The sequence below is a fragment of the Echiichthys vipera genome (genome assembly GCF_963691815.1).
Source record: "Echiichthys vipera genome assembly, chromosome: 10".
Classification (NCBI taxonomy): domain Eukaryota; kingdom Metazoa; phylum Chordata; class Actinopteri; order Perciformes; family Trachinidae; genus Echiichthys; species Echiichthys vipera.
The window spans coordinates 29,218,728-29,236,513 of NC_139835.1; the positions used below are offsets into that span (position 1 = coordinate 29,218,728).

Here is a 17,786-nt window from a genome sequence, read left to right on the forward strand (position 1 = left end):
TTAAAGACCCTCACAACGAAATACGGTTGCTAGGCAACAGCCTTGTTCCTTGGTAACATCCTGTCAGTTTGTGTCATTCACATTCACAGCAACAGGAAATAAACTTGAATGTTTATGGGGTTTTTTTTATCTTTGAAAATTTCTAAAATAAATACGTATCTACAAATAAAAGAAATATCATGTATTTACTGTCAATTTGTACTAAATTAAACCGGTAAAATTATTATTATTTTTGGGACATTTTCCCGCCATACTCGGCTGAAAGGAACCGACGTGATGACGTAACAGAGTGTACGTGTGCTGTCAGTTGGCGCTGATGCAGTCAGAGGTGAGTGTCCCTGTTTTTGAATGAGCCGTCCATGTGAGCGAACTCGAGCCGCTGTTTGTCCCTCGTGGAGGACACCGGGAGTTTTACCGGGGTCCCCTGCTGGAAAACAACCGGGACAGTGCTCCGGTTCTCCCCGGAGGACTGTTGTTACTGGGCCGTGAAAGGGGAGAGACGGGGGGTGGTTTTTTACAGCGGGAGGAAGAGAGCTAGTTAGCTGCTAGCTGTTAGCATCACTGCTGAGTGTTAGGCGGACGGAGCTAAAGGCTAATAGAGCTAACGGCTAATGAAGCTAACGGCTAAGAGCTAAAAACACTGTTGAACTTCTGCTGAGTACAGTTTGAAGTTACAGACACTTTACATCAGTGTTTACATTTAATACCAGACACTTTAACTACAGTTCTTTATTATTATCATTGTTATATTAATATACTTTATAACATAAATTTTATTATTTCACATAAATAATTATTATGAAGGGAAATAACTAGCATAACTTTTTATTAACATAGCTTTTAATTTACTGAATTTATTGATTTTTTATCTTTAAATCAATTCTCAGATGGACATATATATTAGTATATGACTGTTCATATAATAGAAAATACTAAATCATGATTTAGTAAATTACACATCAGACATAGATGCTTGTTTCCATAGTGCTCCACCCTAATGTTGGGATGTTTAATATCTAACAATAAATCAAATTAAATACACTTTATTGTGTATAAAATACTAAACATAATGTAACTCCAGGTGTCAGATGAATGAAGGGCAGTAAAAAGAGGAAACTGAAGCACCGAACTACAGTACAAGAGTGATTTACTGATATAAATGATAGATTTAGAGTGTTTTATTAATCATAAATGACAAAGTATCGTGTTACAGTCGAATAAAGATGCAAAAGAGACGAGTTAAACATGAAACAAATGATAGTAACATGTAAATATTAAACAATTACTGCAATAAAATCTACAAACACTCCAATCTAACTTAAAAAAAATCAGTTACATCATCTGAATTTAACTTTTCCCATGGATAGTTTTCATAAAGAAGTGTGTGTGTGTGTGTGTGTGTGTGTGTGTGTGTGTGTGTGTGTGTGTGTGTGTGTGTGTGTGTGTGTGTGTGTGTGTGTGTGTGTGTGTGTGTGTGTGTGTGTGTGTGTGTGTGTGTGTGTGTGTGTGTGTGTGTGTGTGTGTGTGTGTGTGTGTGTGTGTGTGTGTGTGTGTGTGTGTGTGTGTGTGTGTGTGAGATATTTGAGTTAGAGCGGCTCCGAGAGTTTCCGTAAAGTCCTGAAAGCTTCATCGACTTAAATAGATTTAATTAAATAAACAAAACATATTAATATATTCACTTTGAAGCTACAGTTTCCAATCATTTAATCGGGACAAAGAAGCCATTTGTGTGATTAATAACTATAAAACATCAATAATAATACCATAATACTGTGTTTTTTTAAGGAACGCTGTCTTTTGGAGCCTAAACTACTTTTTCTCCCTCAATTTACATCATAAAAAAAACACAATGATCATAAATGTTACAAATGTCTCAATTTAAAACAAAAAAGGAACGTTTATCAAACTAAAAAAAGGCGTCTTCAGCAACACTGAGCTGCCCGTGGACGCCTGTCTGTAAATAACAGCGGGGAAAAACTATCGGCAAACGCGTCAGCCAATACAGATTCACCTAAAAAACGCAAATATCTGATGTACTGTATCGGTTCATCATTACTTTAAAATCCACGGTTTTCAAAGTGATGATAAATCATATCATTGTGAAAAAGAAGTCAGAGGATTCCACATGTTGGTTTTTACGGACAAGAGAAACTGACGACCAATGTCTCTTTTAGGGCGCACTCACACTGTCCGTCCATACCGTACCCCAGCATGTTTCAAGGCTAAAGTCTGGTTCATTTGACCAGTGTGAGTGCAACCGTACCGCGTCTATGACGCTAGCCGTCCACGGCCCATTTGGGAGAGGTGAGCTTTTGTAAAGCACGTTTGCACGTGTACGAGCACGAGGCCTTTAAAGCAATGGTGGTGAAAGGTTCACGTTGGTGTGATGCGGAGGTGGAGTGTTTACTGCAGATTTGTTCGATGAAAAGATTCAAAAACAGTCGACAAGACGCACAAAAACTCCGAGGTCTACGGAAAGATCTGGAAACAAAGCCACGCATCGCCATGACGTCATCAATGTGTGTGACGTGTTACGGCGTGATGACGTGTAGGCAGCAAGAAGCATTCTCCGAGGCCCAGGTAGTGTGAGTACAAACGGGCCTGGAGGGGGGGACAAGGACCCTAAAGCACGGGGCACGGCACGGAGGCACAGTGGGAGTGCGCCCTCAGCATTTCAGGACGTCCGTCGTGGCTTTTGACGACTCGCTTTCTCCTGATATTCACTCAGTATCTGTACGCAGAAATACAGACGAAATGTACGCGGACGTATCCGTAATATGGAGCATAAAGGAGCCTTTCAGTGTTCAAATCCTAGAGTTGCGACGCTCGCCACTCAGACTCTTCTGTGCACAGTTTCCCAGGTTGCGTCCTCGCTGACCACGTTTAACCGTGCAGGCGTACTGTAGGCTCCCCCCTCTACGTTGATAAGTCGACCACTTCAGTCGATTTTTATCCTTTTTTCGTGCTGAATGACGTATTTCCAAGAAAAGGATGAGCCCATCTCTGGTAAACACAGGATTTAAAGTAGAGGTTTTGTATTTTTCTTTGCGGAAAAAATCTGTTTTATCGAATGTTGATTTAAATTAAGTTACCAACAATAGGTTTTAGCAATATGCAGCATGTTTGTGGCAAATAAGCAAAATAAACTCAGAAACTGTGAAGGAAAAACATTCTCACGCTTCTTTCCTTATTAAACAGACACTTTTAAAGACGCAGCATTTGATTTGAGCCCCTCTTGTAACTGTAAACCACTCAAATATTCACTTTCACTGTGAAAAACATCACAGCACAGACGCTGATGGAGTTTTAAGAAATCTAAATTCATGTTGATATTAAGCTCCGCTATTAATTAAAGGCAGAAATGCTCAATAATGAGAAAGAGCGTCCGTCACAGGGTTACGTCCGGCCACTTCAGCGACATTACAGAACATTTTAAAATGGTGATTCCTGACAGACGTGAGCAGCAGCCTCGTGTCTCTTTGTGTAAATCTCAAACACATGGCAGTGAACGATGAGAGAACGTGTGCGGAGTGCTTCGGTCTCGGGTCCTCAGAGATTATTACCTCGTCTGTATAATTAGAGTGTGATTGATGATTAACTCTGTGATCATTAGACACTGAGAGCCGTGAACTACGACGGCTTCAATTAACACAGAGAGTCACTTCTCACCCACGTTAATCCTCCAGCATGAAATGAAAGCTGCTCCGTTATATATTTATATATTTATATATTTAAATGTAATGTGTGTTTTATGTTGCCGTAGCTGCTTCAGTGAAGCAGGAAGGAAAAAAGATCTTATTTGATTTGGTCCACGGACGTTTTATTATTCTTTCTCTGCAGATACCGACTTCAGAAACACTCTTATTTATTTACAGTAGAGATGAAACAACAATTCGTTGATTTATCATTAGACATAATAAAAAACGTTACATTTTAAAACATAAAAACAACTTATAAAGACATAAAAAATGTTACATTTTAAACCATAAAACCATAAAAACAACTTATAAAGACATAAAAAACAGTTAGATTTTGAACCATAAAAACATAAAACCGTAAAAACAACTTATAAAGACATAAAAACGTTAACTTTTGAGCCATTAAACCATAAAAACAACTTACAAAGACATAAAAAACGTTACATTTTAAACCTGTTTTGTGTCTTTGTCTCAGATAATAATAATAATAATAATAATGTACTCCATACAATTTCTCAATTAAACAAGTTATTTTAGCTGTTTTTTGCACATTTTCCAGTAATTACTGAAAGCATTTCACCTTGAAACTGTTGTTATTTTCATTAAAAACCAACTGTGACGCTGTTGAGAGCGACGCTGGGAAAACCAAAACAGAACAGGCGACATCCTGGATATCCGTCTATTTAGTCTGACGTCACACCCTTTCAAAATAAGATTTCCGGGTCCAAACGTTCCGTTGAAACAAAACAGACACAATGTCCGAACATGTGAACAATCACGATCACCTCTTTGGTCGGTTAGTCGTCGTTTTCATCCATAAGAAAGACGTCAAATGACATTTACGTTGTTTTTTATAAACTCAGATCTGTTCAAACTACGGGGAACACGCCACTGCGGCGTTGGAGAAACACGAGGCAGTCATATTTTGAAAGGGCGTAACGTCACGACTGAATAGATGTCTCTAAAGGATCAATGCCGTCTGTGGAATGAAAATTTGCAGATAAAAGGCAACTTTGCACACAGAAAACTTCCATGACGTGGGTCGCCATTGTTGTCTGGATCACAACAGTCGCTGGTCAAATACATGTGAGGTAGATGTAAGAATAACATTCACAGGAAGTTAAATCAGAGAAGTTAAATGTACAGGAAAGGTATAAGATCAAATATGTTTGAGTGTATGTGACAGAAATGAGCAGTGAGATTAAATTATTGCACAAAAAAGAAGAAGATAAGTGTTCAGGTGTAACAGTAGATTATTAATTCACGTCATTTCATTAATAAAATGTAAAAACGCAATGAGTTACAGTAAAATATGCTTTAATAATCATAATCATATGATGAGGCCTTTTGGCTTAAATGACCTAGATTTTATGTTTATTTTTTAGACTGGTGCAATATAACGTTATAAAAACACATATTGGATGGTTTTGAACAAAGTCGTAGGAGTAGCACGATGATTTTCCTGTGTAAGATAAAAAGGTGAGGTGTGTTTATGACGAGTGAGGACCAGAAAAGGTGGGAAGGATGCAACAAAAGATGACACAGTTGGATGAAAAGGGGACAAAATTGTCAAATACAACAATAAAAGTTGACAAAATTGTCAAATACAACAATAAAAGTTAACAAAGTTGGATGAAAAGGGGACAACATTGTCAAAACACGTGGTCACATGACTCCGCGTCGACGATTCCCTAGAAAGAAGGGGCGGCTCGCCTACGTGACGTTTACACTGCGGACGCCATCGGGACGTCATTCCCGCGGCGCCCACACCGTGAAGAAGCAGAAGACATTTCCAGAGATGAGTTTCCAGGTGGTGACTCAGCGACTCTCAGCTGGCGCCAACCCCTCGCCGTCTGCAGAGGGGGAGTCCCCGGCGCTGGAGAGCTTTAACCCTTTGTGTTTCATGTGTGTCGGCAGCGTTCCACGTCTGAGGCGCGTGGGCGCGGAGAGACAAAGGTGTCTAGGTGAGATGAGTCTGCGAGGCTGGAATCCCCCGAGCGTTCACGGGGACTCTTTGTGTTTCAGGTGGAATGATCCGTTTCACGTTTACTCACAGACTTCCTGTCAGACGACGAGCAGGGCCCAACGTAGGCCGAGGCCTTTGTCTGTTTATCCAACTGTGTCATCTTTTATTGTCGTATTTGACAATTTTGTCAACTTTTATTGTCGTATTTGACAATGATTGTTTTTGTGTTTGTTTGTTTTTAAATGAAGTCTGGCGGCTTTGCTGTTTCTTCTCACATCTAACTTTGTGAATTCAGGATTTATTTAAACTAAACCGGAGTTGGAGATAGTTGGAACCATGAAGAACGGGTTTAAGTTTTAGGGCGCACTCCCACTGTCCTTCCGCACCGCGACCCGGGCTTTAGGGTACTTGTCCCCCCTCCCTCTCCCCCCGTGCCCCAGCCCCGTTTGTACTCACACTGCCAGGGCCATCCAATGCTTCTTGCTGTCCATACGCCATCACGCCGAAACACGTCACACGCATTGATCGCGTGTGTGTGGCTTTGTTTACAAATCTTTCCGTAGACCTCTGAGTTTTTGTGCGTCTTGTCGACTGTTTTTGAATCTTTTCATCCGACCAAATCTGCAGTAAACACTCCACCTCCGCATCACACCAACATGAACCTTTCACCGCCATTGTTGTTGTTGTTAAATGTCCGCGCATGGTCCCTCCTTCTTTTTACATGTCCGAACAGGCGGACCTAACGCTACTGCCGTAGGGCTCGGGCTCGTGCTCGTGCTCGTACACGTGCGCACGCTCGTGCTCGTACATGTGCAAACGGCTCTGCTAAAGCCCACCTCTCTCAGGCCCGCTGTCAGCAGTTATGCGCGGAACGGGTGCACTCACATTGCTTAAAGGTACTAGGCTTTAGCTGAACAACCGGTTTTGGCCCCCGCCAGAAGAGCAGTGTGAGTGCGCCCTTAATTTTCTGTCCCGTTTAAATGTTTTTTACGAGGATCCACAAGTTAAAATTGTTATTTTTCTTTGTTTTTAAATGAAGTCTGGTGGCTTTGCTTTGTCTTCTCACATCTAACTTTGTTAATTCAGGATTTATTTCAACTAAACCAGAGCTGGAGATTAGCAGAACGACCTTTTTCCTCCCCGATACCTGAACCCGCCCACTAAACACCATTCTGACACCGCTGCATAATAAAAACCCTTACATCGACAGTTTATTTAGTCATAACAGAGAAACAACATCGCTGTGTTGTTGTTGTGAAATGCTGAACGCTGTAAAGTGAAACAGCGCCTCGTTGAACCCGACACGTCTTCCTTTTGTTAAAGGTCAGACGGCAGCGCGTTAATCGAACCCTCTCATCTGACACGACCACATTTTCATTCACTCCACGTTATTTTGGCAGCATTCAGGGAATAGATTGGACCCTTTTCGGCACAATGGGCGACATTACGCTCCCGTTTCCAATCAGATTCTTATTTTGACACATTTGCACATTTTAACCCGTGCCGAGCCGGAGCCGCGCGGTATCAGCCCCGCGGCCCCGGCTCATTTCCTCCTCCTGATATGAGTGGCGTTGCGAGCTGCAGGGAGCAGATATTGACTGATTGAGCCGTCTGTGGGCGAGAGGCTGAGTGCTGCAGCTGCATTAGCTCCCATTGTGGGCAGCTAAATGGAGGGCGGACTGGAAATCACTGGGAGGGGGTTCGGTGGAAGGACAGAAAGACGTCCACTTCCTCCTCCGCACGTCCTAATGGACTGTTCTCTATCAGGACGCGCCGTGCTGCATATTCTGGTGTATTGTGGCGTGCTGCTGCTGCTGCGGAGTTAAACTTCCTGCAACAATAGTTTTAATTTAAAGACTCAAAGAGGGAAATGTGCACAAAGATCAGCTCTGCTTCCTCTATTTGTTTGTTTGTATACATTTATTATGAATCCTGCACACAAAGGGATGAAAATGTACCGTATTGTGACCGTCCGAGAGCTCCACGACCACGAGTTTAAACCACCGCGGGTATAAAATGTCTGAAAAATGGTGGAAAATGTCGCTGACGTCTTCAAATGTGTTCGACAGAGATCCAGTTTCTGTTATAGAAGAAAAAGTCAAGTTTTTAAACCTTAAAATTATCATTTAAATATCAAAATAGACTAATTTTCAGTTGATTGACTAAAACATTAATGAACTAATAATAGTTTAAGTACTCAAACTGAAGAAAATGCATAAATGTACGTGTGACCTCGATGGTGCAGTGTTAGAGTCGAAACTTATCCGTAGAAATCTTGTGTTTAAACTGATTTTCCGGATTAAAGACTGGAAATTAAATAATTTTTGCATCATCAATCATAAGGTTTAGCACTTTGGACACTGGTTCATTTTTTTAAATTCATGTTTTTAAACCAAATTTTCTGTTTTTGTACATGATTTGTTCTGTATTTGTATGTAATTTATTGTGTTTTTGTTTATTTATTGAGTTTTTGTTTATCGTGTTTTTGTATGTCATTTGTCTTTTGCAAGGAATTAATTATGCTTTTGTTTGTAATGTATTGTTTTTATACATAATTTATAATTTTTGTAAGAAATATATTGTTTTTGTTCGGAATTAATTGATTTTGTTTGTTATTTATTGTGCTTTAATACATACTTAATTGTTTTTATACTGGTTTTATCATTTTTGTACGAAATATATTCGTCATTTATCGTGTTTTTGTACGCAATTTGTTTTAGTACATAACGTATTCTGAGTCTGTAATAATAAAGTAATTAATAAATCAGGATGGAAAGGTTATTTATCTCTGAAACATAAAAAAACAAATATCTGCAGCTTTATTTTGAGATGAAACTGTTGTTTTTTAATCACATTTAGTGTAAAGTTGTCGCAATACCAGAAATTTAACCTTTAATACGATGCTTGTATAAAAAAAGTCCTTTGCACTTTAAATTGGACTTTTTTTTCTTATTAACACAATTTCCTGTTTCATTTGTGCAGCTTCGGGTTTAAAATCTGACTCTAAATCTGCTTATTTAAATAGCTTTGAATGTGATTATTGTATCATTTTAATTAAATGCTATTGAGACTTTTGACCTCCTTGCGTTAACAGCATTAAAGGGCCTTTATTCAACATCCAGGACTTTATTTTGGCAGCAAACGAGTACTTCCTGTCTAAAGACACAGTTGCGTAATGGCGTCTCTGAGTTTTTTAGTAACTTAAACACGTATTTCTTAGAAGTTCTCCACCAAAACATCAAACCGTAAAACTGAAATCAAGAGAATACGGACACACGTAAAATCACAAACACACAATACGATGAATAACCACGTCTGTGTCTGTGTGTGTGTGTGTGTGTGTGTGTGTGTGTGTCAGCGCTCTCAGGCTCCCGGCGTTCTGCTGGTGGAGGCGTTCTACGGCGGCTCTCACAAGCAGCTCATCGACCTCCTGCAGCGACACATCCACGGCTGCTCCGTCTTCACGCTGCCCGCCAAGAAATGGCATTGGAGGGCGAGGACGGCGGCGCTGCACTTCAGCCAGAGCATCCCCACCTGCGCGTCATACAGGTGAGTCTCGCAGCGTGACATCACACAGGTTTTCAGCACTCACTGGATCGGTTCGCAGCCGAGTGTGAAACGGCCGGGATCAGGATCAGCACCGCTAAATCTGAGGCCGTGGCTCTCAGCAGGAAACCGGTGGATTGTTACTCCAGGTAGGGAATGAGTCCTGACCCCAAGTGAAGGAGTTCAAGTACCTCTGGATCTTGTTCACGAGTGAGGGGACGATGGAGCGTGAGTTTGGCCGGAGAATCTGAGCAGCGGGGGCGGAGCTGCAGTCGCTCTACCGCACCGTTGTGACGAAAAGAGAGCTGAGGAAGGCAAAGCTCTGGATCTACCGCTCAGTCCTGGTTCCTACCCTCACCTGTGGTCATGAAAGCTGGGTCAGGACCCAAAGAACCAGGTCGCAGGTACAAGCGTGTGAAATGTGTTTCCTCAGGAGGGGGGCTGGAGTCTCCCTTAGAGAGAGGGGGAGAAGTTCAGCATCCGTGAGGAACTCGGAGTAGAGCCGCTGCTCCTTTGTGTTGAAAGGAGCCAGTTGAGGTGGTTCAGGATCATCTGGTAAGGATGAACCCTGGGCGCCTCCCTAGGGAGGTGTTCCAGGCACGTCCAGCTGGGAGGAGGCCTCGGGGAAGACCCAGGACCAGGTGGAGAGATTAGATCTCCACACTGGCCTGGGAACGCCTCAGGATCCCCCAGTTAGAGCTGGTTAATGTGGCCCGGGAAAGGGAAGTTTGGGGTCCCCTGCTGGAGCTGCTGCCCCCGAGACCTGACCCCGGATAAGAGGCTGAAGATGAGATGATGTTGTTATATTCACTCGACTTCTTCCTGTGGATTTATGGACGTGATCCTCCAGAACTGTGTCCTTAGCAGCTGTCTGATACAGTGATAAAAACGTCTAATTTGATGTGATGATCAAGTGCAAAAAGAAGAATACTGCATACAGTACATGCCACAGCTGCTGGTGCTGGAAAAGCATGAAAATGCACCTTAAAATGCTTGAAAAGTGCTTAAATTTGACTTTTGAACCCTGTTGAACAAACACCAGCCCCTCGCGATCCCCGACAGGGACAAGAGGCTGCAGATGAATGAATGAATGAATGAATGAACTGTCAAAGCTGTTTTTAAAGGTGCTATACAAATAAAGTTATTATTATTACTATTATTATAATTATAAACTGTCTGGACTTCCATAAAACATGTAGTGAAGACTTTGAAGGAATTTATTAAAGTGTGTTAAAGTGGATTTTGGGAGAAAATGCTTTACACACATCTTCAGATCTGTACTATCGCCACAGTTTGAAGATTGGTGTCACCCATTCCTATTGACTTAAAAAGAGGATAAGTACGTTTGATTGTGCATGAAGAATTAAGAAACTAAGTAATATTTGTGCTGACTTCAGTATCATCAACTTGCTATCATTTGCATTAGTTTGGGCATGTAAACGATGATGCATGCTAACTGATAGTTTGTCTTGTCGGTGAGGTTTTAAAAAAGCCCGTAGGGTTTTTTTACCTCACCTGTACATGTGTTTTATAACCATTTCATTCATAGGTTTGATATTCTTTCTTTTTGTTTTTTTAAATATGTGCAAGTAAACATAAAAATCTAAACGAGGTCATCCTTGAATCTAACCCTCCAGAGGTCCTGAGATTTGGGACGAACAGAAACAAATGGAAACCAGAAAATATAATACCTCATAAAATAACATAATGTGATGTTCTTGGTCAGGTTCATATTAACTTGAGAGTTATTCGTGTTTTATATGTTGAGAAACTGAAACTGAAAAAATGGGAATCTTAAATAAAAACATCTCACAGCTCATTTCATCAAATCGCTGACGGAAGAAAGAAACCGTTGAATTCTGACGAAACTTATTTGTAATAAAAAAACTCAAATTGTTTTCAGATCGATTGAAAAACAGCTTTGTTGGTCGTGATTCTCGTCATTTAAATATTCCAGGATGAGCAGTTTGAAATTAAAGGGCGGCGCAGTGAAACAGAGAATCGTGTTTGTGCATCTAAAAAACACAATCTGAGAATGAGTCACACTGAAACAACCTGCAGGGAACAAAGACCTTTAGCGTCTCTGGGTATGAATTATCACACAGGTCTGTGATCGACCTTCAGTCCCCGATAGGATCAGATCTGACTCAGCAGCTTCAGAGAGAAACCCTCCTCACAGCGCGTCTTCCTCACAACACTCTTCAAAAAGTATAAAAGTATAGTGTTGCACAATCAATTACAAACAAAAACACAATAAATTAAGCACAAAAACAATAAATTACGTACAAAAACACAATAAATTACGTACAAAAAACAATAAATTACGTACAAAAACAACAAATTACGTACTTTATTCCAAAGTGATCAGAAAAATCTTAAAATCGATCCTAAGAACGTACAGGGACCCAGTGAAGTGAGGCTAAAATTGGAGCGTAAACTGCGACTTCAACGGAGGCCTTCAACTGCAAAACTGTGATTCTTGTCTTACGTTATTTATTTATTTATTTTGAGCATGTTTCATCTGCGATATCCTGCTTAAGTTCGGAGCTTCAGTCAGAAAGCAGGAGAGTTGTTAGAGAAAACAAAGCTGGGCTCAGTCAGAACAGTTGGTGTTTTTTTAATCAGATGATTCCTCGGTGAGTCCACATGGATTTGTTCAGTAAGTCCTGCAGGTCTGAACCTCTGACTCTGAACAGGAAGTCCTCTCGCACTATTCCTGGCGCTGAAAAGGGTAAAAATAGAGGAGTCTCATCTGGTTTGAGTCAGAACGGTTCTTGTTCCACTTTTCTACCACGAGCCTGAAAAAAAAAAAAAAAAGGACCAGAGCCGCTCCAGGAAATTAGTCTAATCCAGGTCTGAGAGGCTCGCTGTGATCAGCGACGGCTCGTGGAGAAACCACATCAAAGCTCCTGGAAAAAGGAGGAGGTGGTGGGTGAGTGATGAAGGGGGGGGTCGAGGTTTGAAGTGGAGGATTGGGGGGACGGGGTCACTCAGGGAGATCCAGAGCTTCAAAGACTCCTGAGCACAGGGGGTTTAGATGATGTAGTTAAAGCATCATCAGATGGATAAAGGGGGGGTCACTACTGCATGATCACCCACAGGGGAAGACCTAGTCCTGGTGGTCCACATCATCATCTGAAAAAGACGTGTTGCTGGTGGTCCACATAATCGTCTGAAGAATATCTGGTCCTGGTGGTCCACCTAATCGTGTGAAGAACAACTGGTCTTGGTGGTCCACATAATCGTGTGAAGAACAACTGGTCTTGGTGGTCTGTCATCGTGTGAACAAAACCTAGTCCTTATGGTTATATAAGGGTCTAAAGTAAGACCTGGTGCTTGTGGTCTACATTATCATCGTCTGAAGAAGATCTGTTCTTGGTGGTCCATATCATCATCTGAAGAAGACCTGTTCTGACGGTCCACATAATTGACATAAAAGATCTGGTCCTGATGGTCCATATCATCATCACCTGAAAAGACTAGGTCTTGGTGGTCCACATAATCATCTGAAAAGACTTGGTCTTGGTGGTCCACATAATCGTCTGAAGAAGAATTGGTCTTGGTGGTCTGCCATCGTGTGAAAAAGACCTAGTCCTAATGGTCATTTAAGGGTCTGAAGTTCTTGTGGTCCACATTATCATCGTCTGAAGAAAAGACCTAGTCCTGGTGGTCCACATTATCGTCTGCATAAAGATCTGGTCCTGATGGTCCATAATCGTGTGAAAAAGACTGGGTCCTGCTGGTCCATATCATCATCTGAAAAGACTTGGTCTTGGTCTGGTCCACATTATCATCGTCTGAAGAAAAGACCTAGTCCTGGTGGTCCACATAATAGTCTGAAGAAGATCTATTCTTGGTGGTCCATATCATCATCTGAAAAAGCTCTGGTCCTGGTGGTCCATAATCGTCCGAAGTAGACCTGGTCCTGGTGGTCCACATAATCGTCTGAAGTAGACCCAGTCCTGGTGGTCCACATCATCATGTTCAGCATCTTTCTCATTGTTATTATTTTTGGGTTTTTATTGTTTACTCTGTTTGTTTCACTCTGTTATTATTGTTAAACTCTTTAAATAAACTTGTCTGTGCGTTCTGACACTGAGCCGTCCGTCTGGACCTCCATGTTGACTCCAGATGTGGTTCCCGGCAGGTTTCTGGAGTCCAGACGGCATCTGCGGTCAATTTCCCTTCTCCCAACATGATATTTCTGCACACGTTTTTCTCCTCAGAGTCCTGTTCAGCAGCTCAGTCCTGAACCTGTGTGAGCTGGTGGCTCTCAGACCAGATCTGGCTCGTTTGAAGAAGGTCCTGTACTTCCATGAGAACCAGTTGGTTTATCCGGTCCGCAAAGACCAGGAGAGAGACTTCCAGTACGGATACAACCAGGTCCTTTCATGGTAAAGACTTTATAACTACTAAGTGAGGTGTAATAGTCTTTAAATAACCAACTATATAATGTAGATGGAAATAAAAATCTATTTGTTGTAGCAGTTTGTCCTAATGAGCATGTCAGGCTGCACGTGATTGGTTAACGCGCCGCTCTGACATGATTGGTTAACGAGGTACTCTGACATGATGCTGCGTGTGTAATTGAAGTGGGTCTCGTTGTCATTAATCAGACGTCTAACAGTAAAGAGCAGAAGACGGATTGTTGTTGATCTGCAGGGCAGCATGTCAATAAGTCAGAGTCCTCTAATGTCGTTACTGCAACATTAAATAACAGCTGATCATTAGGAGACTCTGATTGGATCGAAGCCACATTACTTCACTCATTGCAATTAGAATGGGACACAGATCGGCCGTCTGCAGCTCGATGCTTCAGTGGTTTTATGTCAAAATAACATTTCAAATACTGAAGTTTTAAGGATTGTGTTTATGTCAGTTCTGTTTATTTAAGCTGGAATGAGAGCCAGCGCGTTCTACAGTTCGCTCTCTATGTCCTCAGCTATCTTATTGCACCATTAAACAACTTGTTTCACCATTAATCAACATGTTGTACCATCAGCCAACTTGTACCATCAGTCAACTTGGTGTACCATCAGCTAAGATGTTGTACCTTCAGCTAACTTGTTGTACCTTCAGCTAACTTGTTGTACCTTCAGCTAACTTGTTGTACCTTCAGCTAACTTGTTGTACCTTCAGCTAACTTGTTGTACCTTCAGCTAACTTGTTGTACCTTCAGCTAACTTGTTGTACCTTCAGCTAACTTGGTTTACCTTCAGCTAACTTGTTGTACCTTCAGCTTACTTGGTGTACCATCAACCGTCTTGTTGTACCATCAGCTAACTTTTTGTACCTTCAGCTAACTTGGTGTACCATGAGCTAACTTGGTGTACCATCAACTAACTTGGTGTACAATCAACCGTCTCCTTATACCATCAGCTAACCTTTTGTACCATCAGTCAACTTGTACCTTTAGCCAACTTGTTGTACCAGCAGCTAACTTGTTGTACCTTCAGCTAACTTGGAGTAGCATCAGCTAACTTGGTGTACCATTAGCTAACTTTTTGTACCATTAGTCAACTCATTGCACTGTTAGTCAGCTGTCTGAACTGCTAAGTAGCCAGATGTTGACTTCCTGTGTGTTGGCAGCCTGGTGTCAGACGTGGTGGTGTTTAACTCCGTCTTCAACATGGACTCCTTCCTGTCCTCCATCTCCTCCTTCATGAAGAAGATCCCAGACCACCGACCCAGAGACCTGGACCTGCTGATCCGGCCCAAGTGTATCGTCCTGTACTTCCCGCTCCAGTTCCCTGACGTCAGCAGGTCAGTGACATTCCAGGTTGATGTTTTCGTGCTTGTGTGAGTGTAAACTTTGAGCTACAGACAGCGGTTACCTCAGCATAAAGAGAGTCAGTTAATTTATGATCAATATGATATTGATGTGTTTGTGTTAGTTAAATGTTTTTCAGTTGACTTATGAGTCAGAGCGAGCGATCAATAAACTCATCACATAAGCTGTAAGATCTGACCTGAAGTCTGAAGCTCAAATATAAAATATGTAGAAGAGTAAACATGTCTTAAAGGAGGTCTCTGTGTTAAGCTGCTCAGACGAAGAAGAGTCAAAAACAAAAGTACACTTAATTAATAGTTCAATTGTATTTACAGTGCCAAAGTTATCGCAAGACACTTTACGTATAGAGTAGGCAAAGACCACACTCTATGACGTATTTATGATTTACAGAGATCCAACAATTCCCCCATGAGCAGCGACACGTCACACTGTCTTTAATAAAAGCAGTAATAATTAACAAACAAGTAATCCTCTAAGCAATTTCAGTCAAAAGCAACTGGACTTGGTTATTTGTCTAGGAAGACGTTTCACCTCTCATCCAAGAGGCTTCATCAGTTCATGTACGCATCTGACCAGGCTGGGACTGGACCAGGACCAGGACCAGGACCAGGACCAGGCTGGGACTAGACCAGGACCAGGAACAGGCTGGGACTGGTCCAACTAACTGGTGTGGAGATCCAGGTGTTTAACCTCTCACAAGGCCGATGATGTCACTGGAACCCTTTGTGCTCCAAGTGCAAGTGGGAAGTTGGTTTCGACTCCGTCAGTGCTCTATAGGTGCAAACTTTTACTTTCATGGAGTAGAGGCTTCTGGTCTTGAACTGGACTAAATATATTTTAAGGAAAAAATAAATTCTGCAGATTATAACCTTTATTTTGAAATTATAATAAATCATATCGTTCCACCTTCCACCGTCACAAAGCTCGTCATCGTGTCGGCTAGCTTGTTCTACCGTCGGCTTGTACACATATAAAAATGTTCTACAGTAATATTTCCCAAACTTTTTACTATCCTGTACAACTTCAGACTTTCAGCCTCCAGCTATTTTTTTATCACATACCCCTTACATCACTTCATGTACTCCTGGAAGTACAAACAGCTGGTCTGAATACAGCTTTACCTCCGGTTCCCCTTTGTCAAAATCACAAGCTGCCAGGGCGGCCTTTGCTGCGTGCCTCCCCCTCTCTCTCACCCCATTTCCTGTCTGTCCAACATAATAAAGGCTTAATAACTGCTAGAAAAATAATCTAAAATATAAATCACAAGCGGTCACCTTTTAGACAGAAATACGACAGAAACAGGACTTCTTGGTGGGGATGTTACTTGCCATCGCAAAGTCCTCCCTTGGTCTAAAGCATGGTAGTCAAACGCAAAAGTGCTAAAAACAACTCGAAAAAAATATCAACAACGCGAGCGTTACCTTTAGACCATGGGTGTCAAACTGATCCAGTAAAGGGCCGTGTGGCTGCAGGTTTTTATTCCAACCAATCAAAAACACACCTGGTCCAACAAATCAACTGTGTGAAGACAGTTCAGGTGATTGAGTAAGTCGAGTCAGGTGTGTCCTGGTTTATTCTATTTTCGGGTCAAAAGCCACCGCAGTGGAGTGGAGAAGGAGAAAACGTGATATTACTCTAAGTAAGCTGTTAACATGCATGAATACCCCGGTTACTAAAGGAGTTATCTACTGTAGGTCTGTAAATCCTAGTATGAAAACTCAGATTTTACCGGTCATACGTTGTTTTCATGGCGTTTGAGAAACCGGAGTACTGCCTTAGGGCGCACTCACACTGTCCTTCCGCACCCCAAGCTTTAGGGTACTTTACCCCCCCTCCCCCTCCCCCCGCTGGGCAGCCCGTTTTTACTCACACTACCTGGGCCTCGCGCAAATGCTTCTCGCTGTCCATACGTCACATGTCACACCGATTGATTGAGTTTGTATCCGGTACTAATATTGATCAGTTCTAAATCTAATGAGTATATATATAAATGCAGTTATAATAATAATAATGTATAATAATAATAATTACTACTGCTATTATTCATCTGTGTTCTTCAGATTCACAGGTCTCAGCGTCGAGTCTGTTTTCCGTTACAGTTTAAATGAACAGCAGCTGTTTGTACACATCAAAGTGACAAAGTCAGTCACACAGGGTTTTACTGGTGCAACTGGGAGCCCACCGCCACAGCCCCGGCCGGTGTACGGGGGTCTGTGCGGTTTTCATCCAGTTCAATAAAAATGAATAAACATGTGAAGGAGTTTTATTCTCCGAGGAGATGAAAGCAGTGGCACGACGGTGGTGTTGTGTTTCGGCCCCTGTGTCACGTAAACTTTACTGTCCTGCTCCTCACAGCTGACTGTGTTACATGACATCTGAGAGTTCAACATGTTCCTGTTTCAAATTATATTAAAAATAATAATACAATAACAAATTAAACGTTTGATTTAATTCATAGAGAGCTTCTCGGGTTTCTCAAATTACACATCACATGACACATTAAATGATAATACAGAAGATTAACGGTTGATTTTGTAGAATCTTTATTAAAAACTACATTTTAAAAAGATAATAACAAACCTACGGGGCGTTTTGAGGGGTACAGAAGTGAAAGTATTGCTTAAGTCTGAATTAATATTTTACATTTTTTAGACGGGTTTGACAATGACTTCCTGTCCCGTTGTGTTTCCATGGTAGCACCCACTAGCGTTGGGCGTTGCTGGTTGCCAGGGTCGTCTGTTGTTGGGTGCAGCTACTGTAGGCTGGCACTAGGTGAAATGGAGTT

At 41.7% G+C, this 17,786-nt stretch overlaps 1 protein-coding gene across 1 annotated transcript in view; it reads left to right on the forward strand.

Moving 5' to 3' along the window:
- Positions 1-7,616: 7,616 nt before the first annotated feature.
- Positions 7,617-17,786, forward strand: part of gtdc1 (glycosyltransferase-like domain containing 1) — a gene marked incomplete at its 5' end in the record, with an annotated part of 33,796 nt that continues 23,626 nt past the window's right edge. Inside the window, 4 exons of the mRNA XM_083921099.1 lie at positions 7,617-7,673; positions 9,023-9,213; positions 13,437-13,604; positions 14,800-14,973. Coding sequence (XP_083777225.1) covers positions 7,617-7,673; positions 9,023-9,213; positions 13,437-13,604; positions 14,800-14,973 — 590 coding nt within the window. The remainder of the gene's footprint in view (positions 7,674-9,022; positions 9,214-13,436; positions 13,605-14,799; positions 14,974-17,786) is intronic.